At 46.7% G+C, this 12,326-nt stretch overlaps 1 protein-coding gene across 3 annotated transcripts in view; it reads left to right on the top strand.

The window, feature by feature from the left end:
* PTPN14 (protein tyrosine phosphatase non-receptor type 14) overlaps window positions 1-12,326 on the top strand; it is a 180,900-nt gene that overhangs the window by 143,577 nt on the left and 24,997 nt on the right. For all 3 annotated transcript variants that reach the window (XM_045452537.1, XM_045452538.1, XM_045452539.1), the window contains exons 11-14: window positions 195-252; window positions 3,732-3,810; window positions 5,824-7,301; window positions 11,707-11,850. In XM_045452537.1, the coding sequence (XP_045308493.1) occupies window positions 195-252; window positions 3,732-3,810; window positions 5,824-7,301; window positions 11,707-11,850 (1,759 nt within the window). The remainder of the gene's footprint in view (window positions 1-194; window positions 253-3,731; window positions 3,811-5,823; window positions 7,302-11,706; window positions 11,851-12,326) is intronic.

Genomic DNA, 12,326 nt, shown 5'->3' with positions numbered 1-12,326 from the left:
GGACCGTGAGATCATGACCTGAGCCAAAGTCCAACGCTCAACCACCTGAGCCACCCAGGCGCGCCTTATTATTTAGCTCTCTTGTCTGTTCCCCCTCCCCCCCCCGCCTTTTCCCCCTCTCTTGTTGGTCTGTCTGATCATCTTATGTCTGATAAATAAAATGACTCTTCTCATTTCTTTAACTTTTCCTGTAGACAATCAAATTCTCCACCCCCCATCAGACGCCAACCCACCTGGAGCCGATCCTCTCTGGTATGTATAAAGTCTTCAGTAATCAAATGGTCTGACTGTTGGGGATGGAATGTCCTTTTGTTGCTCAATTGAAAAGAAACATGACTAGGGCATCATGACCAGGTGAGATCTTATGAAAACATAGAAGAGCATCAGTCAGCCAAGCAGGTGTCATGAATATTCATGTCCCATTTGTGCCCCATCACGTGGGACATCCATGTGCCCATCCACAGCCATCACTTCTTGAAGTATGGCTCAAGGTTCACCCCCGAAGAATAAGTCTTAAGGCTGATGAGACCGTGTTTCTTCAGCATGTGACCTATGGTGTGTGTTTTTGTCCATTTGCTCATCTGTGATTTTATCACTGTTTCTGGTTGTTACATACACATGTCTTTAGTTATAAGCTCTACAAATTCTTTTGTATTTGCCACCATAGATAGATCTTAATAAACTGGTCAGAAAATGCTTTTTGAATGAACCCAAATTGAACGAGTTTAGTCGATGGTTTCAAGTTAGGGTATTTGATGGGGAAGATTAATTACATATCTTCTAATTTTAAGACCAACAAAATCGATTTACTGAATTGATCTACTTTTCTATCTAATCTAACGTTAGCTTTTTTCATTTTTTAAAAAATTTCTCCTCTTGGGGTGCCTGGGTGGCTCAGTCAGTTAAGCGTCCGACTTCAGCTCAGGTCATGATCTCACAGTCCGTGAGTTCAAGCCCCACGTTGGGCTCTGTGCTGACAACTCGGAGCCTGGATCCTGCTTCAGATTCTGTGTCTCCCTCCCTCTCTGCCCCTCCCCTGCTCATGCTGTGTCTCCCTCTGTCTCAAAAATAAATAAAAACATTAAACAAAAAATTTCTCTTCTGAATAAGGAAACACAACTCTAATTTCAATACATCTGTTCTTAGGCTGTGTTTTATTTTGAGGACTACTTTAGGATAATATCATAGAAAGATGCAGAAAAGTGACCTTTAAAATTTTCTAGGTGACCATTTCCTTTGAGTTGATAGGAGAATAAAATTGAATTTTTCCTCATACACAGTGTATACCCTATAGCACATCTTTAACTTGTCTTTCCGAAGGAGAGTTTTGAGGATTTTTTTTTTTTTTTTTTTTTTTTTGGTCTGGAAAATGCATAGACAATGAACTCTTAGAATTCTAGAGTTGAGCCATTATGTCATCACATTCCTGAGTACCCAACATGAATATTATTAATCTCGATGTCATGCATAGTATCTCACAAGTGGCCCTTGCCTTGGAAGTCCAGAGGGTCACTTTGGGCTTTTCCCTTGTGGCATTGATAGAGTTGTTCATGGCACTGGTTTCTTTATACTTCTCCTTTGTGAATATTATTTTTTTTTTAGACTCCACATGTCTTCATTAGGGAGATGATTTTTCACTTATGTCCATGAAACACCATAGAGGCCAAGTATTTTAAAGCTGTCTTGTGATTTGATCTCATCCTAATTATCTGGAGAAGATAAAGAGGTTTTCGTATTTTATCTGGGTGAAGACAATCTGCAGGAAGCCAAGTTCAAGGCTCCTCCCTTTCTTCTACCCTTCAGGGCAAAACCATATTACCAGGAGTTCCCTGGGATGAGTGATATTGTCTCTTTTTGGCTTCCTTGCTGAGAACCAGGACTGCTATTTTTCTCTTGCCCTTCTGCTGCCTATATTATGGCGTCTCACTTGTTTCTATATTAGCAGGTCTGGAAAGATAGAATAATATGCACTATATATAACATAACACAATATTATATATATAATACAAAGAAATGGAATAAATAAGATCCCGAAATGGTATTTGGAGGATTAGCTGTTATTATCCTTTGCTGTACACTTATGCCAATTCATAAACAGTCACTTGCTTATTAGATTTTTTTTTAATTCCAAAAAATTGGATTTTTAAGAGCAAGAGAAGGCAGTGAGCCAACTTTACCTTACTATGCATTTCTATTACCTCACGTGAATCCCTTCCCACTGTTTTTGTTTGTTTGTTTTAAGCCTCAAAACTGGCTGTCCTACGCTGGAAAAATTGAGTTGAATTACGTACCACCGAGAAGAGGAAAATATTTTAAAATTGCAATTCATAAACCAGCCAAGGCGGGGGGGGGGGGGGGGGGGTGGGGAGAAACAGCCAAAGGGAATATTGAGAAAAGCTGATACAGCACCTTCTTTTTGGTACCATGAACTCCTTTCTTAGATTAATTTCAATTCCTTATTTCTTCTTTCTTGACTTTTTTTATTTTTGGATCCCTTATCTTTATTACCTTCTTTATGTGCCCTTTTGATGCTTAAGCATTATTTGTGGCAGACAAAATGGCAGATGAGTTATTTGCCCAGCTTCAGATTATGGCAGTGTTCTTCCAGTATTGAGGGATACTGAGAAAGTGTGACCCCTGCTGGCTTTGGGTTTTTTTGGCTTGATCTCAGCCGTTCTCCTAAAGCAGTAATATTCAAACCAGTCTCTATGAGAGTAATTTCAAAATAATCGAATATATCCTGTTTGGTGGTTTATAGGCTTAAAGTTTTTTAAAGATTTTTGTTTTTTAGAATCAAAACTTTTTCTTCAAAGAAGCTGTCACTGGGGATCCCAATATCTAAATAACATAAATATTGTTGGTGATAAGGGGAGGGAAGAAGTCTGATTTGATTGGCAAGAAGCTGAGATGTACTGAGGCTCAGTGATTTGCTGTAGGTCACGTTAGCAACTAATCATATTTCCTTTGTTGGCTCACCAAATATTGAGCTGATCTACGCTTTTTTTTTTTTTTTTTTCCTCTGAAAGTTTTATTCTTGTCTGCAGCAGGAAGTTGTTCAGGTTGGGTCTAAATAACCATCTGTAAGGAGTCTCTTGGAAAAGATTTTTCACTGCAGAGTAGACGGTTGAACTAGATTCGCTGCAAGACCTGTCCACATTGGGTTCTGCAACGGGGGGTCCATAAGTGGTCTTGAGAACCACACACATATTGTCACGGGTCACCATTCAGATTTTTATATAAATTTGCAACCGAACCCAGCTTAACACCACCCCCGTCCCTATTGGAGGTTGACGTGGTGCTGTAAACTAAGGGTCATAGGTGCAGACAATTTTGGTTAGAATGAAACCGAGTTTCCCCTTATTGTCATTATTCTTTAGGTCGAATATAATAAATCTACATGTTCTGAATTACTCCTTTTAAAAGGGCATTGGGAGTTTTGCAAGCATAACAGGAAATAGACTAAATGTTAATTACAGCTTCCTTACCTTTCTCACCTTGAACCAGCTGCCTCATTTCCCTCTGTTTCTCCAGTCCTAGACTTAATGATGAGATGGGGGTACAGATGAGTCAAAGAGGGACGAGTCAAGGGTGGACCAGCAGAGAGGCCACAGTGTGCTTTCCTGAAGACGTGGGTGAATGATGGGCTGTCGTGTGCTTGGTCTGGTGCCCCGTGAGATTCCACGGCCATTTGTGCCACGGCCTTCCCACCTGTGCTGTCTTTTCTGTTTCAGCCCCGACAGCAGCCGTACATCTTGCCTCCCATGCACGTCCAGTGTGGTGAACACTACTCGGAAACACACACTTCGCAAGGTAAACCGTGGCTTGTCATTTTCCCTTCTTGAGACGAAAAGTCGAGTACCTGTCAGCGGTGAAGAAGTTTTTTTTTTTTTTATTTCTTAGATGACAGTGATACTTTTGTTTTAACTTTGTCATTGTCTGAATGGCAGCAGGCGGCGGCTTCGATTTGTGAAAGGCATAGCGTGTCACTTGCCCCCGAGAGGAAAACTTTCCCAGAATTGGCTGCCGAGGGAGTTGGGAGAAGGCAGTGAGCGAGTTCCTTGTCTCCACCCTCTGATGAGTGGGCTTGGAGAAGAGAGAGGGACAGTAAGCCCCACGGAATGCTCTTTGCCCTCGTGACCCGTATCGAGCACACAGAGCACACAGGCGTCCAGCTTACTTAAAAGAAAGGCACAAATAATCTCCACTCCTCTCTTTAACTGCTGCCTGCCATCTCTCCGGACACCTGTTCTTGCCTCAGAGCAAATGGAATCTGTTTTTTATTCTTTTTCTCCCCAAACACTCCCATGCCAAACGTGTGAGAAAATCCGTCCTAAGAATAAAGGTTCTAATAATAACAATTACCATTTATAGAGCAGTTCCTCTCCCTAAGCACCGTGCTAAGCCCTTGCAACGTATTGTTTCATTTAATCCTCAAAATAAACCCACACGATAAGTACGATTACTAGTGCCATTTATAGAAAAAGAAAGTGGGGCGCAGAAAAGGTATGGGAGGAGGCTTGAGGTGAAAAATGACTCTTGAGCCAGTGCCCTCTTCGTCATTACACTAACTGCATCTCAGAAAAGGAATGTTACTAAACTTGGGTGTCGGCAGTATGTTGAACGGATAATGCGTTTCTGTGTCACCATAGGCTGGCTGTTTTGAACCTCTGTCCTGTCAGAGTGTGAGTGTGGAAACTATAAGATAGTCAAGACTCTTTAATCAAATACTCCTTTTTATAAGCAGACGAGCAAAGTTACCCTGCTTCTGTGGGAAAGCCCCAGAGCCCATAGAGATGGAGAAGTGGCACACCTTTGTTCCTGGGTTTTGCTGGTTTTTCTTGTCCATCTCAGCTCATCTGGTCTGTGAGCACACTCCTCCTCAGGCAACTGAGCGTTTTCAGTCACCTTTTCTGGTTGGTGGTTTTTGGTTTTATTTTTTGCCTTTCTGCCCTGTCCTCCTCTCCTTTGCTCATGCTTAAATCCAGAGTGTGAAAATGATGAACTTTGCTCATCAGAAAGTGTTTGGGCAAGAGGTTGCCTTCCTAGGGTGTGTGTGTGTGTGTGTGTGTGTACGTGTATGTGTGTGTTAAAGAAACCACGGACACCTAGTATGGGCCTGACTTTAGCCATCTACGTTTTACCTCTTTAGGAGCCTCCTTAAACCACTATTAATTTTAATGTCAAGTGACCTCAGTGATGAAGCCAATTCTAGAGAGTTGTAGGCAGTGGCCAAAAGAACTCCTGGTTCTGATTTTGCCCTCCATCGGTTGCTGATCAGAACCAACTAGCCATGCGTGCTGACACCTTGACTGCATCATTTGTCTTGTGTCTTTACGAACGCTCAGGAGTTCCTCGGGGAAGGGGACCTTTTCCATTGCTGTCCGGAACATAAGCTCCAGGTATCGGTAACTTCAAATGCATCGTCCTATTAAAGTTCTTGACTTCCTGGGCCAAATAGCCGGTCCCGTTGCTGGGCCCTGGACAAGAAGACAGGTTTACCCAACATGAGGGCCATTGTTGGTGCCTGATTTCAGAGCTCATGGCAAAATGGAGAACTTCCCCAGGTGATAACTCTTCCAAACGTGCCTAGCTTTCTTTGATTACATTCACTTTCTCATTTTAGTACGCTTTCAAGTGTTCTTTCTGTATGTTGGCGTCTCACCCGAGAGTTATTAGTTTTTCCATGGAATACGTGGGTGGAGACCCACTTAAAAGGATTTCACTTTTAATGACCTCTGAAAGTCACTCCCAGGAGTGTGAGGATGAACTTAGTTGAAGCAGGGTGATGTGGACGTTCATGGGCCTTTGTTTGATTTCTTGTAGACAGCATCTTCCATGGGAATGAAGAAGCCCTGTACTGCAATTCCCACAACAGCCTGGACTTAAATTATTTAAATGGCACCGTCACCAATGGCAGCGTGTGTAGTGTTCACAGCGTCAACTCCCTCAACTGCTCCCAGAGTTTTATCCAGGCTTCTCCTGTGTCCTCCAACCTCAGTATCCCCGGGAGTGACATCATGCGGGCCGACTACATCCCTAGCCACCGGCATAGCGCCATCATTGTGCCATCCTACCGGCCGACCCCCGATTATGAGACGGTCATGCGGCAGATGAAGAGGGGGACCGTGCACGCCGACAGCCAGAGCCAGTCTCTGCGGAACCTCAGCATCATCAACACGCATGCCTACAACCAGCCAGAGGATCTGGTGTACAGCCAGCCCGAGATGCGGGAGAGGCCCCCCTACGCTGTCCCTTATGGGCCGCAGGGAGGCTACGGTAACAAACTCGTCAGCCCGTCTGACCAGATGAACCCAAAAAATAACATGGTGCCGAGCAAGCCGGGGGCAAGCTCCATCTCCCACACGGTGAGCACCCCAGAGCTGGCCAACATGCAGCTCCAAGGCACCCAGAACTACAACACGGCCCATATGCTCAAAAACTATCTCTTCAGGCCGCCGCCCCCCTACCCACGGCCACGCCCTGCCACCAGCACCCCAGACCTCGCCAGCCACCGTCACAGGTACGTCAGCGGCAGTAGCCCCGACCTGGTGACCCGCAAGGTGCAGCTCTCGGTGAAGACCTTCCAAGAAGACAGCTCCCCAGTGGTGCACCAGTCTCTCCAGGAGGTGAGCGAGCCCCTCACGGCCACCAAGCACCACGGCACGGCGAATAAGCGCCACAGCCTGGAGGTGATGAGCAGCATGGTGCGGGGCATGGAGGCCATGACCTTGAAATCGCTCAACATCCCCATGGCGCGCCGAAACACACTCCGCGAGCAGGGGCCGCCCGAGGAGGTGCCGGGGAGTCACGAGGCCCACCAGCTTCCCCATTACCACCACAAGAAGACCCTCTCGGATGCCACCATGCTGATCCACAGCAGCGAGAGTGAGGAGGAGGAGGAGGAGGCCCCAGGGTCGGTGCCCCAGATCCCCATGCTCCGGGAGAAGATGGGGTACAGTGCCCAGCTACAGGCAGCCTTGGCCCGAATCCCAAACAAGCCCCCGCCCGAATACCCTGGCCCGAGGAAGAGCGTTAGCAACGGGGCCCTGAGGCAAGACCAGGTCAGCCTGCCTCCTGCCGCCGCCAGGGCTAGGGTCCTGAGGCACGGGCCGGCCAAGGCCATCAGTGTTTCCCGAGCGGATCAGCTGGCCGTGGCTGGGCCTTCCCTCGGTCCGTCCATCTCCGAACCCGACCTGACAAGCGTGAAGGAGCGGGTCAAGAAAGAGCCTGTGAAGGAGAGACCGGTGTCTGAGATGTTCTCCCTGGAAGACAGCATTGTAGAGAGAGAGATGGCCATCAGGGTAAGTGTCCTCCTCTCCCACGGCAGGGTTCAGCGGGCACTTCAACACACAGCCTCCTCCCCACCGCCCCACACAGCTTGCTCCGCTCCTTCTCCATGACTCTCGGCTTAAAGTATGAAAGCACATGTGCTCTGGCCCTGAAGAAGGTGCGAGGCTTATTCAGGGAATCTGTTAGGAAGTTAGAGAATCAGTTGGCATTTCAACAGGTAGCGTTTCATTTCACAAAACTTTGTATTTTTACCCCTTCAGCTAAACCTTCCGTTTTTCATTCATGGCTTCTAATTGGTACACTTGACCCAAGGCGCTGTAACGGCGTTAGGATGCTGTAGGTTGGTTGCTGAGATCAGCCTCTAGGCCAGCATCGTGCTGTTTATTTGGGGTCAAATTTCCTGTGTGGGAGTGGCTAGGAGCTCTCCTTCCTACGTCTCTTGTTCATTTTTTTAGGGGGAAGCATCCCCCCCCCCCCCCGCAATTTGATAGTAAAAGAGCAACATCCCTTCAGAGCACACCTTTGTGTGGAGATCCCTCTCCCAGGAAGGCCCACCAATATTGACCGGACCACGACGTGTCCATTTTATTTTCAGATTTTCTTTCAGTAGATGGTTAACACAGAGCGAGAAAACTACAGTATTACTCAGAAGTTCACTATTGAGTTTCAGCTCCCCATTAAGCTCATTCTATCAAAATTCACACACACGCATGGAAACACACGCATACATATACGCACACTTACGACATTTGAAGATGCCTGATATCAGACGTAAGTAACTCTGATTCAGGATATGTACCAGCTTGGGGGCCGGGTAAGCTGTCAGAGCAAGAGTGTGTAGGTAACAGGTGTGCACGCAGAACGACAAAGTGAGTTAGCTCCTACTAATGAGAAAATTGCCAGATTGTAGTTGCTACTTTAAAAAAAAATTTCAGAACGCCATTGCTGCTTGTTCTGGACATTTTCACAACCTCAAAAAATAAAAAATCATTTCCTTTCACCACAACTAATCAAGCCCTGGTTGACTCATCCTCTGTGGGCACCACATCTCTGCCACAGGGTCTCTGCCACTTAGCAACTCCAGAACAGTGTAAGTGAAAATTTGCTCTGATGGAGTTCTTACACTCCCTTCCTTTTATAAGTCTCCCTGCACCGCAGTGGTAATCAAGCTGAAGAGAACAGTCGAGGGCCCACGGCTTAAGGAAGCCACGTTTGTGGGTTCCGGAATCTAAACTGCAGCAACTTTATTACTTTAGACAGAACCTTCAGAACATTCCCAGCAGCACCCTTTTGGCCACCAGTGGAGCAGCGCTAAGGATCTGGTACAGGAATAACTTTTTCCACTTTTTGCAAACCTAGAAGGAAATCGTGAAAGATGTGCTTGTGCCTCCCCTGGCCAATATAACTGTTTGGCTGACAGATGGAATGAAACGCGGGGGTGGCGCCACGGGGGAGACCTTTCCCAGCTTGGAAAAAGTAACGCATTGGTAGAAATGGATTTTCAGTTCGTCTTGGCCGCCGGCCCCTTGACCACAACTCAAGAACCTGTCAGCCCAGGCAGCCAGCTTTGCTGTCACCCCTGCCCACTTGATGTTTATTGACGCCTACGTGGTCCCATAGCCTCGTGTTGGTCGTTCATCCCCTCCTCTTGTTACCTGTGTTCAACAAAGCCCTCTATCCAGACCCACGGCATTGGCTTTCTACGTAGAGCTTCACAAAGAAGCAACGGGATTTTCCACTGTGTTTCCCCTGTGTTCTGCCACCCCATCCATGTGGATAATAGTGAATAGCTGATTCCACCCCTTCGTTGTAGTTCGGGAACATCATTACCCCATCCCTACTTCATTCTCCCATTGATTTTTTTTTTTAATTTTTTTTTTTCAACGTTTATTTATTTTTGGGACAGAGAGAGACAGAGCATGAACAGGGGAGGGACAGAGAGAGAGGGAGACACAGAATCGGAAACAGGCTCCAGGCTCTGAGCCATCAGCCCAGAGCCCGACGCGGGGCTCGAACTCACGGACCGCAAGATCGTGACCTGGCTGAAGTCGGACGTTTAACCGACTGCGCCACCCAGGCGCCCCGATTTTTTTTTTTTTTTAATTATATATACTCAGGTGCTCAGAGACCACAACTCTTGTCTGAGGTCTTGACCTTAGAAAAAGACTAGGAAGTTCTTCAGTGAGCCAGTGTGCCAGGGAGATAGCGATGGTGCCAGTGGCTCTGAAGGTTGGGATAGTTTCCCATCTGCTTTTTTTTTAATGAAGAAACTCCCCCCCCCCCCAGCCCCGTCCATGCCCTTCCCACATCTCAGATCCTCCTCTGCCCTCCCCATCGTGGGCAGCTTCTGCCTGGCTTGTTAGGAATGGATAAGAATGGAGAAGGCTGTCCAGGCCTCTCTAGGATACGAAAACAGTGAGAACATTTAAGCAAATGGGAACTGGAGGTGGGGGGTGGGGGGGGCAAGTATGGTGAGAATGTGCCCTGCGGGCAGCTCTCCATAATGTTGGAGCCACTTGTCCCTTTGATGGATGATTCAGGCCTGCTGTGGTGATAGCTCCTCCTTCTGGCCCCTACTGCTGCCTTGAGGACGTTTCAGTGTTTGTAGCCCCTGAACCTGAAATCAGGTGCCAGGAAAGAGAAAAGGCCAAATCAGACTTTTGAGTTATTTATTTGTTATCTCTGGCAACAAGCTGATAGGATAAGTGAGAAGGAACTAAGAGTAATCGTTTATCACTGGGGTTTCAGTTTTCACCAGGTCCCTAGTAATCTTTTCCTGACAAAGATAAGTTAGTTACTTTTTGCCTTAGGCCCAGTTAGTATCACCTGATGGTACAGGTGGGAAGGAAGCAGGAGGATTGTTAGGAGGACCTGGGAGACATTTTTTCTGAGAATTTTGCAGAGGGAAATATTCCTATGAAAGGAGATAATGAGGCGGGGGCAGTGGGGGGTGGTGCGGAAATATTTCTCACAAAAACAAACTGATAAGCTAGCAAACAAGCAAAACCCCCAAATTTAAATCTGGAATCTTCAAAATCTTCCTGGGATGGAGCAACCAGGGCCAACCTTTTGGCTGAAGGTTAATGGACACTTCTCTTCACTTTATCACAGTTAATCTTCCTCTGAGATGTTCTTTAGTTTGATGGGTCGGCCCTGTCACTGAATGAAGCATCTTAGTGACAGCCATCACTCCATTCTGACTATAGGTGGCACTGAGAGGCTGATGGGATATAGGGTTGTGATGCCAGCCTGTCCCCCCCCACACTTAGAATAATCTGCCATCTGCTGGCACCAGGGCTCCATCGCCACACCTCTCTGGGGAGCGCGTTTATAAATGACACACTAAGAAACAGAATTACTTAAAACCTGGAAAAGAAACCGGGGAGAAGATGACCCTTCCTCTGGGGCAGCCAAAGGAATCTGCAAAGGAGTTTCACTTCTGTTAGGATCAAAATCTTAAATGCTGTTTAACTCCTCCGCCTGTATGCTTTAGGAAGTCCCTCTGTCCTTCTGTCTTCTAAGACACAGTTGTTTTGAGGAAATGCTCTTACAGGCTTGCCTGAGGACAAGGAGATTTCTTTCACACCTTGGTCAGGGTCAGCGTAGAGGGCACAAGGAAGCACAGAAGTACACCTAACAGTGAGAACCTTGACTGGTCCCAGTTTCAGAGTATTGGTGCAGGTGAGAATGGAGAGGAAATCAAAACCCCCAAACAAGGGCCACGTGTTAACATCCAGCCTTCTCCCTGGATGGTGCCCTCAGCCCCCAAATCCTTATTCCCCCATAGCAGAGTCACAGTCAGTAATGTCCCATCGTGGTCGTTGGGAGCCATAGCGCCCATTCCTTTGGGCCTTCTGGATGCGGCATGAAGGGTTATGCCTCATGGATCGTGCTGGATGACCGCAGACTTTGGCATTGGCAAGTCTGGGGATGATTTCCGTCTCAGCCTCTCAGAATGGAAACTTGGGAAGGTTTCTCTTCACGGTTTATGTGTCTGGATCTCTTAACAAGGCAACAAACAACGTTTATAAGTTTTTAATCATTTAATTTGTATAAAAGGGCCATCATTGTGATGGGATTGGATTCTTTATGAGACGCCTGTCTTCCTGAAGTGTCTTGCTTGTATGCCGTTTTGCACTTTTTGGCCGAATGGCAGTGGGTATTCATGTGAAGTCTTTGCTGGTACTCGTTTGTTTGTTAGTTCACTCATTCATCCGTTTTTAGATAAAAGCTCAGGGGGAACTGGCTTCTTCAGGCACGGCGGGAATAAGGGGAAGGCTCTGTTTGAATTTGCCCTACTGATGGTGATTGTCTGCATTCCTTGGCTGGGGAGTTACAGATTTGGGGAGATTAGAACACATTCCAGCACTCTGCTCTTACTATAAACAATGAGAACATGCCTTTTCTTGCCGCAAGAATCTAGAGAAGCAGAAGATGGCAAGCCTGGAGGCACAGAAGCGGCCGCTCATGTTGGCGGCGCTGAATGGACTCTCAGTTGCCCGGGTCTCGGGGCGGGAAGAGAGCCGAGCCGATGCCACCCGAGTTCCCATGGATGAGAGGGTAAGCGCTGGGCTTGTCGAGCATGTGATTCATTCTCTGTGGTCTTGCGATTCCTGAGCTCTCGCCTTGCCCAAACATGCCAGCACCAGGGTTTGTTTGATGAATTAATTCTCTCATTTGAGATTAGCAAGGCCCCGTGTGCATTGTATTAAATTGATTCTTTCCAGCATCTCCAGTTTCATTGTCAAGTTCATGCAGTAATGCCTGCGTAACAGGACCGGCCCCTAACCAGCTGCGTGGCCTTGGTCAAGTCAGTCTTTCGCTGGGCCTGTTTCTATTTTTGCCAAATTAAGCAATTGCTGTAGCTTTCGACTTCTGTGAATTTTGTGAACCATTACCCTTTATTAGGGAGTGATTATCTTACCCAAGCATTTACAGAATTTTTTTTTAATATACTGTCCCCTTCTTTGGCTGTAAAACATGACTGATTGATAATGCATTGTGAGAACTTTGGCTTTGAAAAGCAGGAAGAAGCT

The sequence above is a fragment of the Leopardus geoffroyi genome, chromosome C3 (genome assembly GCF_018350155.1).
Source record: "Leopardus geoffroyi isolate Oge1 chromosome C3, O.geoffroyi_Oge1_pat1.0, whole genome shotgun sequence".
Taxonomy (NCBI): domain Eukaryota; kingdom Metazoa; phylum Chordata; class Mammalia; order Carnivora; family Felidae; genus Leopardus; species Leopardus geoffroyi.
Note: the sequence above shows the minus strand (reverse complement) of the source record. Positions and strands in the feature narration are given on the sequence as shown.